We start from the raw sequence: 24,178 nt of genomic DNA, 5'->3' as shown, positions 1-24,178 counted from the left end.
CAGAACAAGAAAAGAAAAAGCATGCTAATCCAAACACTAAAGCAACACTTCACAAGAATTACGTAGCTTGGCTCCACATGTCCTCAAAAAAATGTGTCCTCAAAAAAATGTGTTTCTAGTAAAAAAAAACTATTTTGCGTTGGCCATTACAAATATGATATGAAGGGAACATGCAGAAACATGACATAGAAAGTTTGAAAATACTTGAAATACCAGCCGCCCGGTCCCACGATCTCTCCACCCATTCTGACACTCAGTGCTCTTTCTCAGCCGTTATCTCTCCCTTCCATATGGTTTCTGTCACTCGGTGTGATTGTATCTCTGTGTCCTAAATTTTGAAGAAGCACTCGCACTACGTTGGTTAAAGACAGGAACTGCAGACTGCAGACATTCTCTCTCGCTTTCTTTGATCAGTTTCCGGGTAGGTAAGAGGCAGACAAACAGGTTTGTTTTCTTTGTAGTTAGCAGGCAGAGAATGAACGAGTTGGGACGCTGTTCGAATTGGGGGGTATTGGGCCGACCATGTGTAAACAACTTCCTGATTACGTAACAAAAGACTATAGAAAGGGGAGAGAGAGAGTAAGAAAGAGAGTGCTGTGATATTTTACAGTTTTCTGTTTGAATGCATAATAAATGTGTATTTGAATTTTTACAAATATATTATATTGTTATAATGTCTTCAGGATAGTTTAAAGAATAGCTAAAAATTAAAATACGAGAAAACAGGCACAACAACCATGACATGGGATTTTGGTGGGATCTTTGCGGCCCTCAGAAAAGACACATGAAATTCACATGTGCAAAAAACACATGTGATCACGTGTAAAATGTGTGTTTTTTGAACATTTTGGTGTCAATTCCCATGTGAAACCCATGGGACAACATGTAGAAACCCTTAGGATATGTGTAAAAACCCATGGGATGACATGTGGTGATAAGTCTCCACATGGGATCACATGTTCTTCCCATGTCACCACATGTTGCACATGTCATCCCATGGGTTTTTACACGTATCCTATGTGTTTCACATGGGATTCACACAAAAATGTTCCAAAAACACACATTTTACATGTGTTTTTTGCACATGTTAAACACATGTTGTATACATGCGAAAAACATGTGAATTCCATGTTTCTTTAACACTTGATAAACGAACTCTTTAAGGCATTTTAAATAACATTTAAAATATATATTTATGAATAATACATTTTAATAAAGATCAAATTCAAAATCAGCTTGACTGTTTGGTGAATGTTTGTCTAAATAATCATTTTTAAACCATCATTGCTTGAAAGCTCTTGGTAAATGTAGCCTACCATGACACACCATTTATCATATCAGTAACAAGATGCTTCACTGGCAAGCTAGCAAGATACTTTCATTTTCATACCCAATTGTTATGTTATAAATAAAATATTTGGAACGCACACATTGAGATGCAAAGAGTCTATATTAAATAGTGCAGAAGTGTGATTTTGTTTCTAATCAGCAGAGGGCGCTGCTGCTGCTGATCAGAAAGCCTTTTCATCCTCTTGGCCATGAGGGGAAAAAAACCATCCGCAGGAGGCTCTCAGTGTTCTGATTTAAAGGGATGGTTCACCCAAAAATGAAAATTCTGTCATGATTTACTCACCGTCAAGTTGTTCCAAACCTGTGTAAATTCCTTTGTTCTGTTAGGCACAAAGGAAGATATTTGGAATAACGTTAGCAATGTTCAGTTCTGGGACATCAGTGACTATCAATGATGAACAGAACAAACTTAAGTTATACAGGTTTGGAACAACTGGAGGGTGAGTAAATCCCTTTAACATACACAGTACATTCTGTAGCGTCGATGATTTGGGGATTTCTATTCCCATTTCATTTTAATAAGAATAGATTCAATCATAAATTATACGTTTATAATGTTTCAACTGGAAGTGTATAGTGGGCTATAATGAAGTAGCTTTACTATTCATTGCTGTCGGTTTCAGACACAAAATCCAAGTTATCACATAAAAATTCTAACTTTTGCTAAATACATGTACAAACATTACTGTTGAATTGCTTAAAAGTGAATCTGTGCTTGTTTTCTTTGCAGTATTTGAAGTCTACAAAATACAGAGCATCTTTTCTGTTATTTAGACCTGTTTATCCAGTGTTCATTTTCTGAAAATAAATGCAAATAGAAACAACATTTTTATTTTATATTTATTTATTTATTTATAACAGGGACAATGCATATTAATAAACATTACTGTAAATATGCCAGAGTTATAGCCAAAAGGCTATATTTCACCTGCAGTCCCTAGAGAGATGGTAAAAGTCAGCCTAAAAGAGAGTAAAATTACATATTTACATAACAATATAGCAATTACAATACAATACAATACAATACATTGAAAAAAAAGGACTATAAGCTAAAATGTACAATAAAAACACAACAGACCAACAATCCATCAAACATACTGTATACAAGAACACCCACACACAAAGCAAGAAGCCAGCAGAGGGCAGCGAAAGCAAATCCATTAGTAAACTAATGTTGACAGCTCTGATTATCAACGAGCCATTTCTTGAACTGGATCTTAAATGTACTATATGTGTTTAGATTTCTGATGTTTATGGGTGTGCGGTTCCACTCAGTAGCAGCTCGAACAGAAAAAGCAGTTTGGCCAAATACACTTTTCCTAAAGGGAATAATACAATCTCCCCTCGCTGCACATCTGGTTCTGCTATGATTAGCTGTTCGAATGTTGACAAACTGATGGAGAGGAGGGGATGATAAACCGTGAATAATTTTATAAACAAGACATAGATTTGAATATTTTACCATGTTTTCCCAGCTGAGTAATTTGTTTTTGTAATATTGGACAATGATGAGAAATACTTGGTTTCTTATCCAAAATTGTTACAGTTCGTTTGTAATAAAATGTGGGAGAAATATTGTTGGTAGTTCACAGAATGAAACAAAAATGATCATTTTACCTAAATAGTAAATTCAGAAAAACTGAAAATAATTTTGAAATGGTCTCTTTGCCACGACTGTATATATCTTTCCCTTTTTGTCACTAAACACTCTGAAGACCAAATGCCTCTTTGCTATTATAAATGTATCACATAATTTACTGTATAATATACTGTATTTTGCTTTTAAAACCTGTTGTTTTGCGGTTATATTAAATAGTTAATTTGCATGTGAACTATAATGATGATATTGTATTACATCAACTGACCCACCATAAACTCTTCATGGTGTTTTAGGGACTTTAAACGCCAATTACTTTTAATCCGTTTGCACCCATACACCCATATGATGAAGGAAAGTCCCAAACTGGCCCAGGTAACTTCAAACCCCTGGTGTGAGGCGGAATTGATGCTTGCGGGGTGTAGGTAGGGGTGTGAAGGAGTAGCCAAGAGCTAAAGTGAACTTAGGGTGATCGATGAATGTCAAAACGTGTCCTGTCTCAACCTGATTTGAGCCTCCTTTAGTTTGTCACATATTTTTATAATGTCATGTCTTTTGTATAATGTCATGTCTTTGCTTTATCTGTAAGATTTCTTGACAGAATTTAATATTCATTTAAACCATAGGGGATCTGATCAAACTCGATTGAGAGGTGTTTTCCAGACAAGATGCTGTGATAGCATGTGAAAAAAATATATATATTTGTTGTTGTTGTCAATGGTATGAGTCATGAGTTAAACCAATCGTCTAAGATAACCTTTCTTATCAGTTACTTATAGGTACTCCGATGATCTGACCCTCTCTGAATTTGCTAGAATACAGGAAGACAGGAGGTTGAACCTGGCAGGTTTCCCGACATCAACTGAGGGAGATCCCCAGCGGAGGTCCAACTGGTTTCCTAACAGGCACCAGCGTGAGGTAAAAAAAAAAAAAAAAAGAGTGCTGCTGAAAGGAAAGCAAACTGCACACCTGTTATTCAACAAGTTATTGTTCACGTCGCCGCATGTCAGACAAATTCGCACTTAGCGATGAGAAGAAAAGGCTGTCAAACGCGTTCAGTGACCAGACATGACACATGAAAACAACCATCGAACAAGCGAATCGAAACCGCACACTTTCTATGCTGATCTAAAGCGAAACCGTTGCCTTACTCTGCAGAAATAAATGCTATTAAAAGTGCTTAAAAAATGAGTCGCACCTAAAGCAAAGTATCTCTGAATAAACCTTCACGAATGCCGTCAACATCGTTTCGCAAATGGGTGGTAACTGAAAGGCTTTCGAGTTGAACGGGGAAACCCCATCTATTACACGACTTCCTAATTTCACTGAGAGATAGAGACTCTGTAAAATTGCTTCAGATTGAATCGGGTCGTAGAGGGAACAAGCAGTACAGTCCTTCAAGACAACATTACGCCTTATTGGCATATTGACAGCCTACCCTCAAATTTCGCATCATTATTATAATTAGGAAAGCTGACTGCACGAGTCCTGCGCTTTTGAAGTGTATTCTGCGTTTTATCATTTAAAAGATTGTTTTCAGCATTAAACTTTAAAATATCAGTCGACTACTATTAGGTGCTCCACTTAGCTGTGCTAAAACTTCTTGAACGAAGCATATGTAAGTATTGTTATTAATCAAGGCAATCTATGAACTAGGGATGACTGTCATTTTAGGAACTAAAAAAGCGTTTTGAAATGTGTCAGACTGACAAAATGTTGACAGAAGGATTGATCTAGAAAAGGACCTATATAGCCTACCAGAGGACAATGACCATGAGCGGCAGTAATCACACTTTGCCATCTGCACCGCTGGACCTGACCAACAAAACAAGAGAGCGTCAACGATCGACGGACGACCAAAATCAGACCAGACATACCCCAGAAAAACAGGTGGAATCGGCGCACACGTGCAGCGATGGACAAGCAATTCATCCACGGGACACGTTTAATGGTTCTTCTTCGACGTCTCCATCAGACGATGCGAAAGTCATGGCACAAACCAGATCGATCACACCTCGGATGAACTGCGACAATCCGACGGACACTGCAGGAAAACCGGCAGATTCCTCGTTTTCCAAACTTCCGATCAGGAAACGTCCTTTTCCTGTTGACCCATCCAGTGAAAGTGAACCGCAAAACAAACTTAAAGAAGAGAGATGTGGCCCGGGTCCAAAAGCGCATAGGAACCAGAGTCATTCAGACAGGGATGCACAGAGGACAGTGAATGATCATGAAAGGAACTTCGTGCAAACTTTCCCTGCTTATTGTAAGTTACTTTTAATGATCACTCGCATTGTTTGAAGGAATGTATGACAGTCGACATGAATGTATTTATTCAAAATAGCCACCTAGGTTTGTTTATTGCTATACGTAAAAGCCTCTTGTCATTTTGAAAGTGATGTGTCCACGCGCGTAACTGCGTTATGATTGCGCAGTCATGGTCAGTCCAGTGAGCCAGCGAACCACAGTCAATGCGAAACCATTGCGCTTATCAGCAGGATGTGGTTCAGTAGCGTACTAAACGTGTCAGTGGGTTAACATAATCGCCATTATTCTGCTGAAAACTGCCACATCATTATTTGACACTTTTCTTAATAAAAATGATTGTTTATGCCATTGTTATCTTTAATTAAAATGTTATATCGTAATTATCATGTGCATATATTTAGGCTATAGAAAGACATTTCATACAGCGACACTTAAAGGGTTAGTCACCCAAAATTTTAAATCATGTCATCATTTACTCACCCTCAAGTTGTTTCAGACCTGTATACATTTAATTGTTATGCTAAACACAGAGAAAGATATTTGGAAGAAGGCTTGTAACCAAACAGTTGTGGGTCGCTATTGACTACCATAGTAGGAAAGAAAACCACTATGGTAGTCAATGGTGCCCCAGAACTGTTTGGTTTCCCACATTCTTCAAAATGTCTTCTTTTGTGTTCAACAGAACGAAGAAATGTATACAGGTTTGAAACTTGAGGGTGAGTAAATGATGACATAACTTTAATTTTTGGGTGAACTAACCCTTTAAGTTTGGTTTTAACGGGATAGTTCACCCACAACAAGTAAAGTCTTTCATAATTTATTCACCCTCATCTCATTCAAAACCTTACTCTCTTCCTTGGAACACAAAGCAAGATATTTTGAAGAATGTTGGTTATTAAAGGTCCAGTCAGTGAAATCTAGCGGCAAGGTTGCGAATTGCAACCAACCGCTCACTCCACCCCTCCCGTTCGAAACACTTCGACGACTGACAGAACATGGTGAATAACATGCAAGGGGACCCGCAGTGTATGTAGATAGAAATAGCTCATTCTGAGATAATAAAAACATAACGCTTCATTGTGTAAGCTCTTTATACACCTCTGAAGATACAGTTATGTATATTATATTGCATTTCTGTCAATAGATCCTCCAAAAAAATGACACACTGGACCTTTAAACAACATTGGCCAGTTGACTTCTACTGTACACACAGCACTAAGAATTTTTTTTTTTCAAAAATCTTTGCCTTCCACAAAAGAAAACCAGGTAGTTTCGAATGACATAAAAAGTTTATTTTTGAGTGAACCTTCCGTTTAATGATAATAAACCCATTTAAAATCATATTCTGATTATAAGAAGACCTGATTTTATTGCTTTAAGTGTGTCATGCTTTGTAAGCTAATGAACCATGATTCCATCATTACAGTATATATGAAACGCTTTTTTTTGTTACTTGTTTTTGGCACATCAAATGCTTTGTGCATAATCCATTTCAAAGCTACTGTAGTTTTGCAGCGATTGTTATGGTTTTGTAAATATTCGTGTTCCTCTGGAGTCTTTGCAGGCTGTCCGTATAACCAGTGGCCTCAGCGACACATAGGTGGTCCCGCGCTTTCATCTCCTCCTCCGCTCGAGAGCTCAGATAGGCCGTTGGCAGATATTGCTGCAGCAACACATCAAGATGAAGACGGTGACACGTGAGTCATTTGCCTTTTTTTTTGAGTCATTTCAAATATAATTGTCGTTCAGGAATGGATTATGGTGAAACACGTGTGGTGTCAGAAGGGCACAAATGCCCATGAGATCAGACCAAATGTTATTATACGTCTAAAATCCATTTAAGAACTCTACACTCAGTACACTGGGAACAGGAAACACAAAAACACATGAAATGTATACATTGAATCCAAGTCGCTTTGAATAGTATTTTTTACAAACAAACATTTATATGCAAATCATTTATTAATTGCAAAATTGCAAATGGGTTCATTACTAACAGTAATTATGTGTTTTCATTTGGCATAATCTGTCAATGTACTTTTTTATTTACTTTTGGAAATTTCAGATTATCGTAGTACCATTTTGATAGTGTTAATTTTGTCAGCTATTTTTTATTTTAGTCCGTTTTTTTCTTATTTAGTCATCCTTGTCCTGTTTTTGTTTAGTGAAGTTTAGTCGACTAAATGACTATGCATTTTCGTCTCGTTTTAGTCAATACAAACTTAGTCACATTTTCGTCATACTGTATAATGGTTAAAATGATTTTAAAAAATTGCTAAAAATGATAAATCACCGTGATTGTTGTCATTTGAGAAATTTGTTTTTATATTTCATTATGAGTAGCTCTCTCTTTTACCAATAAGCACAAATCAATAGAATGTCAAATCATGTGCATAGTTTATTCAACTTAATCTAGCTTCATCTAAGAAGTATTTCCACAGAGGTTTGATAAGTGCATAGGCCTATTCATAGACATCCAACCTCTCCCTTAAATTCTCCCGCAAATTACCTGCATTTTTCTGTTGCCCGCAAAATATTGACAATTCCCCGGAAACAACGCGACTGACCGTGAACGAGAACCCTCGGAACGTAGTCGCGAACAGACTAGCAGTATTCACAAGGAGGGATGTCTTTATTCAGCAACCACAATCGCAAACAAACAATGTAGTGAAGATCAACGCGGCTCGATCAGCTCATGAGAGAACACAGACCGGCTGGAGATCGCCAAACTCTTGTTTATTGACTTGAGATCCTCAGTGGCGCTTCCGCAGTGAGAGCATTTGCGTATGGTTGCCAGATTGCACAAATTAAGTCACCCACTGGGCAGAAAATGTATACTTTTTTAACTTTTCATCCCTGTTTGGGGGATCTGAACTCCTGTCATCTGGTGACCGCAAACATGAACGCTTGTACAGGAGAGGGTCACACAAAAATCAGTGATATTTATCTTTCGTATTTTTCCAACAAAGACTAAAAAGAGTTTTGGGGTACATTTTATAACTGCATTTTAGTCTCCTAATTTTTCGTCAACGATATTGCGTGCTGATACAGTCACTTTCTGACTGATTTTTTTCCAGCTGATGAACGATAAAACCTACTGTCAGACAGTTTCTGGCAGATATTGTTTGACTATTGGTGATTGCAACGTGGCTTTTATGTCAGAATTAAAGACTGTTGTGGTCGGAAAGCGGTATGTTTACGGCAGGATATTATATATGTAACGCTTATGAATCAGCAAGCTGGCAAAATATATGCTTTACGTCCCAGACATGAGTGCACCTTCAGAGAAAGCATCCGGCCTTTGCTGTCATATTTTGGAGAAAAGACATTCGGGAATGAAAATGAAAGCATCAGCAGGTCATCTACATTCATTTTAGTGACTGAGAACACTGCAGCGCGCAGGCTTAAAATAAACAACGTTATTGTTATCGTCCGCTGGTGTGGACGCAAATATAGTTATAGTTACAGTTATCTTTATAGTTATCGTTATAATGTGAACGGCCCTGTCTACTACACCGGACGCGACCGCATCCAGTGTAGACAAAATGGAAAATTTGAATGGGTTATGCGGTTTATTGTCTTTTGTCAAGTCGCGCCGCATGCATCCGGTGTAGACATGGTGTTATCGTTTAATGGCATTACTTTTCGCCTCATCATCATCTCGTCTTCGTCCTGGTAAAATAGTCGTTGACGAATACTTTTCGTCATTATTTTATTAACAAAATGAACACTACATTTTGACTCATGCTTAGTCAGTCATCCAACAAAATGGTGTAATCATATTCCCAGTATTGATTCTCCAACACACAAGTTATCACTAAGACACTGTGAAAAAATAATAAAGAAAAGGACACACTCAGCACGTTCTGCTGCTTTATCTGTGAAAGTAATTGAGGGAATTGTGAGTATGAGTGAGAGTACATGAGAAAAAATAGTTCTTACTGTATCATGTGTGTTTTGTATTTTATATATTTGTTTGCCATAGATGAACACTTTCAAGTTTGGCACTAACACAAGCACATTTACATTACACTGTAATATCAACCTTTACCTAGTATAAAAATATAACTTCTCATGTGAGCGAAACTTCTCCAAAAATGACACCTGCTGCCGTGCAATACTAATATCAGTATGTAGTCAGCAGGGGACTTTGCTTTAGCCTTTAATGCTTGGTAGGCAAAAGAGAAAGATTGTGTTGAGACAAATTATGATAAAATATAGGACATTACAATAGGGCTGTCACGATAAACCGTCGATAAATATCACGTGATTTATGCACAGCTTTTGAGTGAAGCATGGGAAAATGCTGCTGCATCCAAATACGCACTGCAGAAGAAGACCATAGCACGTCCTAGAATCTAGGAAATGCCTAGGGACATCTTTTTATCACTGTTCCTCAAGCCTCATCAGGTATTTTTATGATAATAAAGTATATTTATAATGATCACGTTTGACGGGTGTTGCTTTTTCAAATGCACATTATAAGCGACTCAAACTCGCACTGCTTTTAGATCGAGCAGCATTTCCTATACTGATCCCGGAGACGTGCTTCACGGACAAGCTACGCATTAAAAAAATATCTAAACATTGCATATCGCAGCCCGCTCGATTACAATAGGATTTAATGGTATCGTGATAAATTATCGTGCAGCCCTACATTACAATTTCAGTGTTGTATTTGACGCAATTCACTTTGCACTTCTAAAAAATACTAAATAATCCCATGTTTGTTTTGTTAAATGTTTAATTTTAAATGTTTATATTTAGTTTGCATTGTTTTTTCGTGAGATTTCTAAACCACATGTTTCCCTGAGCTAGTTGTCGATGACACTTCATAGAATAGCATTTACATAAACACACAGACAAACACAACAAACACACACACACACCTTTCTATCTGTCTGTCTCTCTCACAAACATACACCCCTCCTTCCCCCCGGCTCTTACGTCAATGGGCGTCTCGTGCTCTCACCTTGTTTTCTTCTTAGCGCTTCATAGACCCTCACTTTCGGGAAAGCCTGGTATGAGCGCAAGCCTGTTGTGTGACTGCGGTTTTCTCAGGTGTCTTTCTCTCTCTCTCTCTCTCTTTAATCTTTTTTTCAGTGTTTTGTGTGTTTAAAATGAATGGGCTCAAAAACCCAAACATCCGCTCCTCACTTCCTCCTTTACCGCTTTTTCTCTTTTACTTACCAGTCTCTCTCTCTCTCTCTCTCTCTCGCTCTCTCTCTCTCTCTCTCTCTCTCTCTCTCTCTCACCCCTATTTCTCTGTTCTTAATGCTTATATATTTCTGTGGCTTTTCTTCACTTTCTTTTTTTTAGGTTACTATCATTACCTAATACCCAGTTTATCCCATTTTCTCTCTTTTACTGTATAGTCGGCACATGTTTGAAGATAGATTAAACATAGGCAATCGCTTTTAACTTCACTTTAAATAAATAAAAGTAAATGAAGTGCACACTAAAGCATTTTGCACCCAGGACCTGTGTGACTACCAAGGTAGATTGTGTATAATGTTAAGTTCTCTTATTAGTTTTTAATCAACATTTTTTGTCTATGCAAGAAAATGTATGTATGTACAGTTAAAGGGACAGTTCACCCAAAAATGAAAATTCTGTCTTCATTTACTCAACCTCGAATTTTTTCAAACCTGTATACATTTCTTTGTTCTTTTCATCTGTTGAACACAAAAGAAGACATTTTGAAGGATGTGGGACACCAAACGGTTCTGGGGCACCATTGACTACCACAGTACTTTATTTTCCTGTAGTAAATAGTGACCCACAACTTTTTGCTTACAAATGTTCTTCCAAATATCTTTCTTTATATTTAGCATAACAATAACATTTATACAAGTTTGAAACAACTTGAGGACGAGTAAATGATGACATAACTTTCATGTTTGGGTGAACTATCCCTGTAAGTATGTGTCTTGTTATGTTTTGTGCAATCACATCAGTTACACAAACAGTGGTTATTAACTGGTTAGACAATTACATGAAGTGGCAACCCAACACAGTACCAAACATGTTATTCAATGCAGAACTGTGTCATGTCAAACTTTGAACCTTTATTAGGAATTAGCTGCTGTACAGTGCCAAGTTTCTTTATTTCTAAATATGCGGTAAAATTGAATTGCACGTATAGACGTTGACATCAACAGCCAAACATATGGGAACACCTTTTCCTTTTCTTATATCGGTTTTTAAGCAATATTGGATTTGCTATCCTACTTATGCATTATTATATCTTTTTACCTACACTCTCTCAGACTTACAGCCTGTTACTTACCGTTAAAATCACTGACCTGAACAAAATGAAGCTGAATGTAGCATCACTGGGTGCAGATGCAGCTTATGTATATTGTGAAGGCTGTTCTCAGCTTTCAGGCTGTATATGCATATATACTGTATATATAGAGCCGCTTTGTACTTTGACACATTCACTCTCACCTTGTTTTGGAATTTTAAGGTCTCTGCTGTAAGTGTAACAGTTTGTGTGTGTATTTGCAGTGTGTTTTGCTCAGGTTGTTATGTCATATATCAGTCTTGTTTGCTGCGGCAACAGGTCTGCGCTAGAGGGGATGTTAGAGGTTTGCTTTTCTGGGCTGCACAGGATGCCACACATGCGCCACTGCCCTGCCAGGAGCCCTTCATCTTATTCAGATGTGCAGGTTCCTACGTCAGTCTCAGCTCAAGCCTTATCTGTGGCTGCGGTCTAACTAACTCTCTGTCACTTCCAGGAACCCAAAGTTTCATCTGTAGAAAAGAAAGAGAGAGTGAATGAGAAACTGTATTTTAAACCAAACACTGACACCCAGGCCAATGATCATGACAGATAACAAAGATTTAGTTTTCGTTTGATTTGATTGCATCTGTTCAAACATGCGTGAAATATCGCTTTGTGTGTTTAACATCGGCCTGTTTATTCGAATGATATAAATATGAAATGTCGAATGAACTTATCAGCCGCAAAGTTGCAGACCCTGATCATTGTTGACAACAGATTTAAAGATTTTTTGCTGACTCAATGTGAGAGATTTCTAGTGTTACTGACACAAAATCTACCATGTGTCCATCAGCATCTACAATAACAAATGACTGTACACTTTGTCCGTACGGATGGAGTTTGGTGTTTGCACAAGGACCCAGACTGGTCACACTACAGTAGCTGTGTAAATATACAATCCTCAAATTTGATAAATACTCCATAACTATCAAACAGGAATGACACATGATCATGCACACAGTACAGAAGAAGCACAAGAGTTCCTGGAGTACACTGAGCATTGAGCTCATTTACAGGAAAGGAGGAGAATAAGTACTGAATTAAGTTACAAATAATCTCTTCTGCTTTTCAGACTCAAAAGCAAGGAACAGAGAAGCTGTGACTTGGCAGATTGTTCTGTTCTTGCGGGTCAAAGCATGAGTCAGGGTGGCTTGTATTCGGTTTGACTAAATTGGTCCTCTCTTCCTCATTTTGGTTCATGGAGTACTTTGTTTTAATGGGGACTGTCCATGGCATATTTCAGGAGGGCAGTTAGTGCGGCTAACATGCTGTGACATCTGAATTAATTGACAGACATAGAGTAAATCTTGTATTGTATTCTAAATAGAGGTCTTTAATGAAAAAACGGCATTTTCCCTAATGTCATTTCAACATCATATCTCAGATGCTTTGTCAAAGGCTTGTTTTCGGTGTTTTGGAAACCACCTATAAGCAGGATGAACGTGGCTCTTTGGTCATTTTCATTTATTGAAATAAAAAGTTGTTATATGTGGCTTTTGATTTTAGACCATCATCATTGTTGTCTTCCGAAAATATTGCAACAATCGAATAACCTACATTAGACAACAAGTGCAGAATAGGACAACATCTACAGTTTGGATGGGTTAAATGCAGAGGTCACATTTCGGGTATGCGTCACCATATCTGACAAATAGGTCACTTTCACATTCCCTAGAATTGTGATAGTTCCTGAGGCAAAACATAGACATTTAACATTGTTGTCTACCAGATGATAACCTGCAAGTCTGCATGCTCATAAGCTTTTAAATTCTTCAGTATTGTTGTGTAATGTAAAAGTTATGTTAGAGAATGTAGCATGATGGGCAATTCAGATAGGTCTTGTAAGGCAACGGGCCCTCTTGTTTGTCAATATAGTGTAAATATGCTTCAAGTCTGCATGTTTTTTTTTTCTTCGTAGAAGTTTCTCAGGGTTTCATGGGAAGTTCTGGTAGAGGAGTCTGAAAAGCACAGAAAGCCCCTAACGCAACAGTAAATAAAATAATAATTAGTATTCAAAACAGAAAGAACGATGCCATTGTCCCTGAGGGCAGGAAGTGACTTCAAACAAAAGTAGCTGTTACTGGAAGTAGTTTTAGAAAAAAAACATCACATAAAAATGTCATGCCGGGTTCCTCTCTCTCGTGCGGTTTTCTTCCTGTTCCCAAACTTTAGCCTCAATGCTCTCACCTCACGTAGAGTGAGGTGTTCTGTGAAATGATAGGGAGATAAGCATTTCCCTGTACTCACAGACATTTGTTAAGAGGTTGCATTTAAAGCCACCGTGCACAAGATGAGTCATACACGTAGTTGTTTTGCAAACCTTTAGTCACTCAATCAGGTGACGGGTCAACCAGTGAACTGATACGACTTCTACTGGTCATTCGAAGAAGAGGAACACCTGTGTTGGCTATAAACCCTGTTTTTAACTAAACAGCATTCTTTTTAGTCACCGTTAATGAAGGATGAATACAGGAATCTTTTGTTTATTGTTGGTGCGTTTATAGGATTATGTGTTTGAAGTTTATTTACTTTCTCTGCTTAACAATACTAGATTGAATTACAGCAGAAAGAACATTTAAAATTATACAAATATAATATATAAAATATGATATAAAACAATAATAGAGATATGAAATATGCATCCATTCACTCACGCACATAGAGCATAAAAAAGTATAAAACATTCAAGTACAACTGCAGATGGGGACCCTTAGCATCCACATTACATTAATTGAACAGTCGAATACCAAAAGGAATGGTAGAACTTGCATAACGTTTTGTCCTTGCTTGGGGTAATGTCAAATTGCTTTGCTTCCTAAGAAGCAGTTTTTTCACCCCTGGTTGGTGGAAAAAGATCATGGAGGGGATGATCATTCTGGGCCATCTCTTGCATGAGTTCATGTTTCTTTGTCTTTGTGGATGCATTTATAGGCCTCTTCACATTGCTGTGGTTAAGGAGAACGGTGAATTGGTCAGGTGGCTTATTGAAATATTTCGACGGGCCCACAGAGACCTAGACATTTTCAATAACCTACGACAGGTGAGTCTATAAAAACACACAAACACACATATAAACAAGCAAGTAACTTTGTTTATTAGACTATATGTAATTGCTATTGTAGAAAGAAACAGGTACATTAGAAAATGTAATGCACAGAAGAATATAAAACTTAAAAAAGCTTAAAGCGATAGTTCACCCAAAAATAAAAATTCTGTCATCATTTACTCACCCTCTTGTCATTTCAAACCTGTATGACTTTCTTTCTTCCGCAGAACACAAAAGAAGATATTTTTAAGAAATGTTGTTAACTGGCCCCCATTCACTTGCATTGGTTTTGTGTACCAACTTTCTTCAAAATATGTTCTTTTGTGTTCTGCGGAAGAAAGAAAGTCATAAAGGTTTGAAATGACTAGAGGGTGAGTAAATGATGACAGAATTTTGGGTTGAACTATTACTTAAATATTGCTTAATGGTTTTATCTGGTTTCCCCATCTGGTCTGAAAGGGTGTTAGGCACTCATCAGCAGAGGTGGGTAGTAACGCGCTACATTTACTTCTTTACATTTACTTGAGTAACATTTTGGAAAATATGTACTTTTTAAGTAAAATTAAAATTGTGTACTTTTACTCTTACTTGAGTAAATTTCTAATAGAAAATCTGTACTTTTACTTCGTTACATAACTTACATTGCGTGACGTTCCTTCATTTTAAAATATGCTTTTTAAAACGCGTTGTTTATTTCAAGGTTGTCGTCTCTTTTTACGGGCATTCCTGAGTGATCGATTCTTTTGAGTCGATTCTTTTGAAAGCATTAATTGAACAATGGGCAAAACCATTTGAATAGGCTAATGAATCAGTTCAAATGATTTGTTCAGTTCGCAGCACGATCTGAATCATCTGAAGCAGGATTACTCACTCCTCGTAGCGCGAAACTTAAGAACACGCAGAACACAAAGAGCGTTGGATGAAGTGGATATTAATCTATATCTATACAATCAAAACTGCAAATGTGTCATATTGTTTGCCAGCAATGATAAATGCCCGCCATATTCGCGCACCCGCGCGACCTGTTCGTCAGACACAGCAACATGCGCGTTACCTGTCAGACACAGAGACGTGGGCTTGCAGAAATATACATTTGAAGAACAGAAGGAAGAAAACTTGTTGATGGGCGTGTGGTTCACTGTTTACTGTTTGTTTACAAGTAAGAGCGTTTCACAACACACACATGACACAACACGAGAAAACATGAGCATTGTTCAAAAATGTGTATTTCATTTAAGAGAGCACTGCAGATGTTCTAGATCATCTTAGGAAATGCTCTGAGTTTAGTTCATGCTTTAGTTTGACATGGTCTATTATTCTAAATAAATTGTGTAAACTACATTGACATCAGGACTAGATGAAATGTACAGAAATGCTTGTCTCTTCTGTGTTTGTCTATTCTTTAGTCTCTCTAGTATATTGCAAAGATATCCGCTTATGATAATTAAAAATATTGATTAAAATGTAATATTAAAACATTGGCGTTAATATTAATTTTATGTAGTAGGCCTATATAATCAGATACAAAGTAACTAAGTAACTAGCTATTTGAGTAGTTTTTTCATTGCATACTTTTTTACTTTTACTCAAGTAAAATTTAAAATAGTGACTTTTACTTTTACTTGAGTAACAATTTCTCAAGTTACTTGTACTTTTACTTGAGTAAAGATTTTGGCTACTCTATCCACCTCTGCTCATCAGCTGTCCAGACTGGCGATCACTTAAACCACCTAAACTCATTTCGGATAGACTGAAAGGACAGCTGATGTCCAGTTTTATATCAGTGCCGGGGCTAGAGGGAGCATTGCCCCCCAGATTTTCCTGGGCCCTTCAAAAATATATAGCTGACAATAAAAAAATCTAATACTTATTATTTGTATTATCTATGAAATAATGATCTGTCAATTTTTTACAGAAAGATTTGAAAATTATGCATGCAATAAACTATGATTATATGTTGCTGCCCATCCAAAATGATTGCTCCCCCAGTCATGTCAGCCTTGTACCAGGCCTGTTTTATATACTGGCTCAAGCTGCTTTTTTCCAGCATAATGCTCAGATCTTGAGCAGAAGATGCAATCCTAGCACACCGGTTTTTTCACAAGCAGGTCCTTTAGAGTTCGCTGGCCACCACAAAACACGCAGCCTCCGTCATCTGCCTGGCCTGTCTCATGTGTCAGAGCTATTATGAATGCACAGACCCACCAGACTGTTCCCAGGCTTTCACGTCCTGTTCTTCATTTTTGGTTGCGTTAATACACACTTCCACGATTCTCACCCATCTGCATTATCAATTACCGCCAATGCATGTCTAACTCGACCTCAAAAATCACCTCAAATTCGTGTTTAGGTTTCACTCGGCTTACAGGCAGTTTTCACACACACTTGTATGCACACGCCCCAGGCAGTTACCAGAAGCTGCGCGTGTGTCTTTCAGCTGCGGCCTGAAACCTTTTTACTGTCAGATTGCTGAGGTTAAGTCTTGTGTTATATCCTGTCTTCAATTGTTATTTCCCCAGAAATGTGAAGTACACATTAGCATGTCTTTGAAGCTTGGATTGAGCTTTGAGTTTGACGTTCAGTCTGCAGCATTCTGCATTTGCTTTCTGTTCGGAGGAATTTTAATAATGATGATGCTAAATATTCGATATTTTAAAGCCATCTAAGTGGTTCAGTGCTGTAGAAAGTGTTACTACAGTTAGTTATTTTTATTACTACATCACTGTCTGTATCACTAGAACTGTTACGTGCCAGAATGACTTGTATCAGAGTCTGCGTCTTTCTGCTCTCCACATCTTGCCTCCCACTTGACTATTACAACCAACAGTGACATTGACATTTGAAATGCAGATCCGAAGAGACAACGTGTGAGTGAGTGAGTGAGTGAGTGAGCGAGTGAGTGAGTGAGTGAGCGAGCGAGCGAGCGAGTGTATGCAAATCAGATTCATATGATAGGTTCATATGATATGATGGGATCAGTCAAGCAAAACCACAAGTAAGTTTGCATGATCTTTATAAGTTATATTTGTATAAGTTTGTGTGCAAACACAATTGAAGCGGCTGCTGTATGTGTATGAAGTTATGTATCCTCGTTCCGAGAAGTCACATGACAGACTCGCACTCTGGGTTGTTTCTCAACATACCTTGTGTTGAGGTTTAGGGTATTGAAAGGGACTTTCCCTTTCTCTCGCGCGCATGCGCTCTCTCTCTCTCTCTCTCTCTCTCTCTCTCTCTCTCTCTCTCTCTCTCTCTCTCTCTCTCTCTCTCTCTCTCTCTCTCTCTGTGGTAACATATTCATCACTTTAATTCTGAATAAGAAAAATTGCCTGTCTTCAGCACACATTAACCAATGGAAACTTTTACAGATATTACAGATATTTGTGTAGTTTTCGTAACAATACCCATTACATTCATTTAAATGCTGGTTATAAGAAAGTGGCATATATGTTTATATGTACATCTTTTTGTGCACTTGTTTTTCATGTCTTTACTTGTCCATAATTTATGTTCCAGCCCAGTCATCAATGCTAAATCATGCTGGATTTAGTTTCAGTTCACTAGAATGTGTTCTTGGCTCACACCTCTGTGTCATGAGTCTTTTTTATTCTTTTTTTCTGTGTACACTCTGGAATGTGAATCTGAGGACACACTGCAGGGGAGAGGAAAGGGATTTTCCCTTTCTGATCCATCTCTTCCCTTCCTCATCAGTCCTCTCTCTCCCTCGGCTCATTTCCGGCTCCTCCTGTCCCTTTCTCTACCCCCTTCACTATTTCTCCCCCTCCTTTCAAAGCACTTACAGTTTCAGTTGAAAACTTTAATGATTGTTTATTGGCCAGTTTTTCAGGTTCAAATAACATGACAAAAGCCTATTACAATAAGACAGTAACATAAAGTAACATCCTCTGTAATGCCGTTTTTCTAGTCTTGCATAAGAATGATCCATCACTGTTCCTGATTCCTCGTGGTTTAGATTTATATATAATTGATCTGCTCTTAAGGAAAACCCATACAATTTTACGTGTGTGGTAACATGTCGTCTACCCTGCGCACATCAGCCAGTGTGTGATGTTGGGTGAGTCAGACAGGATTCAGGGAAATAGGAGCATTGTTTTCATAGGAAAGGGAGGGCCATAGGCATTGTGACACCAGAGGAATTTCTGTCTCTTGTGTACTTTTTTCAACTGTGCCTTACTGGAACATCATCTTTCCTGTGCCAAATCACACCCCTTACCCCTCGTTCCAATCTAGAACTGACTCTACCTGCCACCAACTGATGCTAATCTTTAGTAGATATTATTATAAACCACAAACCTCTTTCTCTTTCTGTATTTTTAATGTCAACAAAACACTATACCAAACTTGTTGCCTTAAGTCATATTTGTTAAATGTAGAGTATTTAGGTTCAATATAAAATGTTTTTTTTTCAGAGATAAAGGGAAAGCTCACCTAAAAATAGAAATTATCATTTATTCTGCTTCGTGTCTTTCAAAATCTGTATATGACTCTTCACACAAAAGAAGATACTATGAGAAATGTCTTACTGGTTTTGTGTCCGTACATTGGGAGTCAATGTGGGCCAGTGTTGTTTGATTACCAACGTTTGAAATAATGAGAAAATATTTTTTGGGGGGTGAACGATCCCTTTAATATGCTTTACTGCAGTGTATATGTAAATGCAACAGTCTTTGAAATATGTCAAAGAAATGAACCTTGTAACAATTTTTAAATGTTTTGCCGTTTTCTCTTTCATTATTGTTTTGACTAATGAAATTTGACATTCTGTTGTTTGTTTATTTTGGTTGTATTGTGTTTTTGTCAACATGCAATACTTTCATTCTTTGAAAGTAAGCATTTACTCTTTGGTGAAGGAAGCGAAATAAAGTGTTACATGGTTCAATAAACATCTGTCAAATGTTAGAAAATTTCCAAAGATTCACTCTTGCATGCACAGTTTGTTTAGTTGATAGACCATGTTTGTGCACAGTGGATTAGTTGCCCCTGAGATGTTTTAAAAGGGATGTTTAACTGATTATCTTTACATCTGCAAAACTGACCTTTAACCTGTTAGACAAGTTCCAGGTTAGCAGATGCAGTTACAGGAATCCACACCAGGATATGACTCAACCTATCAGAGCAAATAAACCCGTACAGCTTATCAGACATTGGAGTGATAGATTTCCCTAAAGCACTGAATAAATATTTATACGTATAGCTATATACATAATTTACTTATTATATACTGTATTTATACATATGTCCATATGAAATAGAAGGTGGAATTTTGATCATGTGTTCTAAATGTAGTTGGCTCTTTTGTGTATTCGTTATTGACTAAATCAGTAAACCCTATCCCTCCCTCTCTCCTACTCTCACAGACACCGTTGCACTTGGCTGTCATCACCCATCAGCCCAGTTTGGTGAAAGCTCTGCTGGATGCAGGTGCTGATCCTGGAGCTCTGGACCGTCATGGGCAAACAGCGTTGCATTTATGTTGTGAGCATGGAGAGGCCTACTGCCTCGATGTCATTCTCAGACACTACTCGCACAATCCCTCACCCCACCTGGAGATCAGGAACTATGAAGGTGAGTGCTGGGGCCCATCGGGTATAAGGTCCTGATAAATTCAAAGGGAAAATGTATTTTTGTGCATGCAACCTTCGGTCATGATGAGATGCTGCACAACGAAATGAGTGAATTTACCATATTTGTATTTGCATGTCAGACAGAGAGGGCTGCTATGTACTGTTTCACTATGGGGCAGTAAACAAAACAAGGCTTAATGGTCAAGTCTTGAATGCATTAATGTATGAGTGTGTCTGTGTTCACAGTCACACCATCATACTTCTCTTATAATGGCTTCAGTATGTAGTATGTATGCTGTACATAGTACTGTAGTATGAAAGTTGGGTTGCATACTACATTTGCCAAAATGTGTAGTATGTGAGCACACAACAATGTAACACAACTTTAAACTCTATGTTTAGAAATGATTTTGCTGATCAGAATAGAGGGAAGTTAAGTATCTCTGTATATGCTATACAGTATATTTATGTGTGGATTGAGGACATAGCAGAGATTGTCATAAAGATGCTTTATTACAGTACTTAATTCGATTTATATATAGTATTATTTATTACATAGTATAACTAAACAGTCCTTGCAGTGTAGTTGGTATTAGTTTTATTCATGGGTGTGAAATGCAAGATGAAGCATTTCCTGTTCACTGACACACAAGAGAAATACATCATTTTAACGTCACCATTAAAAAAGCCCCCAGAACCACAGAAGAGGGGTATTGTTTATTAATGTGTTGCTCAATGAAACGTCATGCTTGCTTCAGTGGGTCATTTTTTTGTCTAATAACAGGTCTGACTCCCCTTCACCTTGCCGTGCAGAACAGAGATAAAACATTGGCAAAAATCTTATTGGACAGAGGAGCTGAGATCAATGCTGGGGTCAGTAAATTTGTCATTAATTCTTAAGCACCTTACTTCCTGACCTGTTGTCATATGTGATTACATGTTTTCCCTTCGCATGTACTGTATGTTCTCCTCCCCGTCCTCTTTCCCTATACAGTGATCTCAGGGGTTAATTAAAAGGTATTTATTGTTGTGTTTCCTCTTAAACCACAGGATAATAAGAGCGGCCGCAGTCCACTGATGCATGCTGTAGAAAATGACTGCATTGACATGGTCAGCTTACTGATCGAGGTATGTGCATCAGCATATATTTTTTTGTCGCATACTACCCTCCCTCATACTTCAAAGGCTATGAGTCAGCTCTTGGGCAAAGCAAGTTCAGTTGAAGTCACCATTGTCCAACGCATTTGTCACAGTCTGTTCCTTTCATTATTTTTGTGTACTTCTCTGATAGAGGCACAGGGCTTAAACTTTGTTGCCTCTTAAAGTAGTTTACCTAGAAAATGAAAATCCAGTTTAATTTTATTTACTCATAATGTTTACAGTCTCTCTCTGTGCTGTGTCTTCCAGAGTGGGTGTGATGTGAATGCACAGTCTTACAGTGGGAACACAGCGTTACACAGCGCCTGTGGCAGAGGTCGAATAGAGATTGTCAGGCTATTGCTGAAGAATGGAGCTGACAGTAGTTTAAAAAACAACCATAATGACACTGCCATCATGGTAGCAAAAAACAAAAAGGTGAGAAATGAAAGATTGTAGGGAGGATTAGTGTAGAGTCGTGATGGAAACATCAAAAGATATTTACTAGTTTGATGATGTGTTTAATTCTGAGTTATTATAGTTAAATTTTAGTTTTATCATAGTTTTATTACAATTTTAGATTTTATTTATTTATTTGTTTGTTTTTAACAAAACAATAGTAAAAAATATCATAGTCATATTATTTTTATTAAAACAGTCAATAGACAATAGAAGAATACAAACACTGCCAACAAGTGGTAGTTCCCAAAACATGGTTTCATGTTTCTTGCAGAATTAACATGCATCATAATTTGTATCTTAGTCAGATGACTGAACTTGTATAACTCCAGTGATTATGTGATTATATCTTAAAGGTGTCTGACGTGTTGCGAGGGAAAGGCACTCGTAGCTACACTGTGAAAGCACTATCGAGCAATAATGGTAGGAGCCACACATGACTTATCATTCACTAAAATTATTGTTATTTTTAAGCTCATTAAGTAAATTCTATTTTTTCTTGTAGGCTCTCTGTCCCCAGGCAGCTCAAATCATTCTCCACGGTTAACTCCCACTCATCAGAGCAGCACCTCACTTTCCCCTGTGGCTTCAGTTTCACACTCGCCCAGAAGTCAGTCAGTAGAGAGCATTTCAGGACGTCAATCGCCAGTGAATGGCAATGAAAACACACGTATGCCGATGTTGCCAAGATCACTTCATAATATAACAGCAGACAATGAAGCAACATATGGAATGCAACTCCATCCTTTTCTGTGGTTTTCGCCGTCTTTTTCACACATCCATAGAAGGACGTTAATCGCTGGGCCCTACTATGATGTTCACAATCCACCATATTACACCAACGCACACATCATCGGTATCCCTGTCCCTGTCTCTCCATCACAGGGTACTGTTAACCAATCACGACCATCCAGTCACAGCAGTGACCAATCAGACATGTCTACAATGAGCATAAACAGTGAAGAAAGAGGTGTAAGTTGATAGTGGCTGAACCTTTTTGTGTTTAAAACAGTGACTGAATTACAGTGCTGTGAAAAAGTATTTGACCCCTTCCTGATTTTTTGTTTTTTTGCATATTTGTCATGCTTAAATGATCCAGATCGTCAAACAAATTTTAATATTACACAAAGAAAACCAGAGTAAATACAAAATGCAGTTTTTTAATGATGGTTTTATATATTAAGGGAATAAACAATCCAAACATTTCTGACCCTATGTGAAAAAGTAATTGCCCCCTAAACCTAATAACCAGTTGTGCAACCCTTGGCGGCAACAACTGCAATCAAGCGTTTGCGATAGCTCGCAATGAGTCTTTCACATTGCTAGGGGGAGTTTTGGCCCACTCTTCTTTGCAGAATTGTTTTCATTCAGCCACATTGGAGGGTCTTCGAGCATGAACAGCCTTTTTAAGGTCATGCCACAGCATTTCAATTGGATTTAAGTCCGGACTTTGACTAGGCCACTCCAAAACCTTTATTTATTTATTTTTTAGCCAGTCAGAGGTGGACTTGCTGGTGTGTTTTGCATCATTGTTGAAATTACTTTTTCACATAGGGTCAGAAATGTTTGGATTGTTTTTTCCCTTAATAAATAAAACCATTATTTACCACTGCATTTTGTATTTATACTCTGGTTTTCTTTGAGTAATATTAAATTTTGTTTGATGATCTGAATCATTTAATCATGACAAATATGCAAAAAAAAAAAAAAATCCGGAAGGGGGCAAATACTTTTTAACAGCACTGTATTGTGTGTGTTTTTGAGCTTTTTTCAGTTCTGTGTAAATTTTGATGTCTGAAGTTTGGTCAAATCATGTAATTGTAAATGTGGCATAGCCTATAATTGAAATGATTATGGTGTTTTCTTATAATGCAGATCAGTGGTACTAACAAAAAAGTGGTGTACTATACTATACAACATTACTCACGACCCCAAATGGCCAAAAACGATAGAAGTCAGTGTGTTTTTTTCTAGTAACATGACATTTAGTACAGTTAAATATGCCATTTATCAATAAATATACACAGTATATATAATATGCATAATTCACTTATGCTTTGATTATGAAGTTATATCATTGGAAAAAACAGGTCTATGCCAGTACTGTTGACCACACTACAATATTTTTACAAAGCATCATATGTTTTTAACACATCACATACACAAGATTACGTAAAAACATATGCAAGATTTTGCTTGGTATACAGAACACAGATGTAACTTTGCCAAAACTGCCATCTCTGTGAGAATACTTGTTAATTTAAGGGGAAGATATAAATGTATGAAGTTAAATGTTGTGGTGAAAATACCTTATTTTAAACGTAGAATAAATATAACAAGGAAGTTTAAAACAACTGTAAAGGGAATGAGGACACAGAGGAAAAGTGAGGATAACGCAAGGATTCTTACTTGTGAGCTTTTAAATAGGGCTACGGAAGTGCTTTGTTTTATTT

The 24,178-nt window shown here is 37.5% G+C and overlaps 1 protein-coding gene across 1 annotated transcript; it reads left to right on the top strand.

Annotated features, from left to right (window-relative positions):
- The first annotated feature begins 307 nt into the window (after window positions 1–307).
- Window positions 308–23,770, top strand: bcl3 (BCL3 transcription coactivator). The gene is made up of 10 exons (XM_057340025.1): window positions 308–421; window positions 3,717–5,213; window positions 6,771–6,912; window positions 14,433–14,541; window positions 19,923–20,130; window positions 20,914–21,002; window positions 21,180–21,257; window positions 21,537–21,704; window positions 22,082–22,148; window positions 22,231–23,770. Exons 2-10 carry the CDS (start codon window positions 4,715–4,717, stop codon window positions 22,704–22,706), a joined length of 1,836 nt encoding a protein of 611 aa, XP_057196008.1. The 5' UTR covers window positions 308–421; window positions 3,717–4,714; the 3' UTR covers window positions 22,707–23,770.
- Window positions 23,771–24,178: the final 408 nt, after the last annotated feature.

The sequence above is a fragment of the Triplophysa rosa genome, linkage group LG8 (assembly GCF_024868665.1).
Source record: "Triplophysa rosa linkage group LG8, Trosa_1v2, whole genome shotgun sequence".
Classification (NCBI taxonomy): domain Eukaryota; kingdom Metazoa; phylum Chordata; class Actinopteri; order Cypriniformes; family Nemacheilidae; genus Triplophysa; species Triplophysa rosa.
The sequence above is the reverse complement of the archived record's forward strand: the minus strand, read 5'-3'. Positions and strand labels throughout refer to the sequence as shown.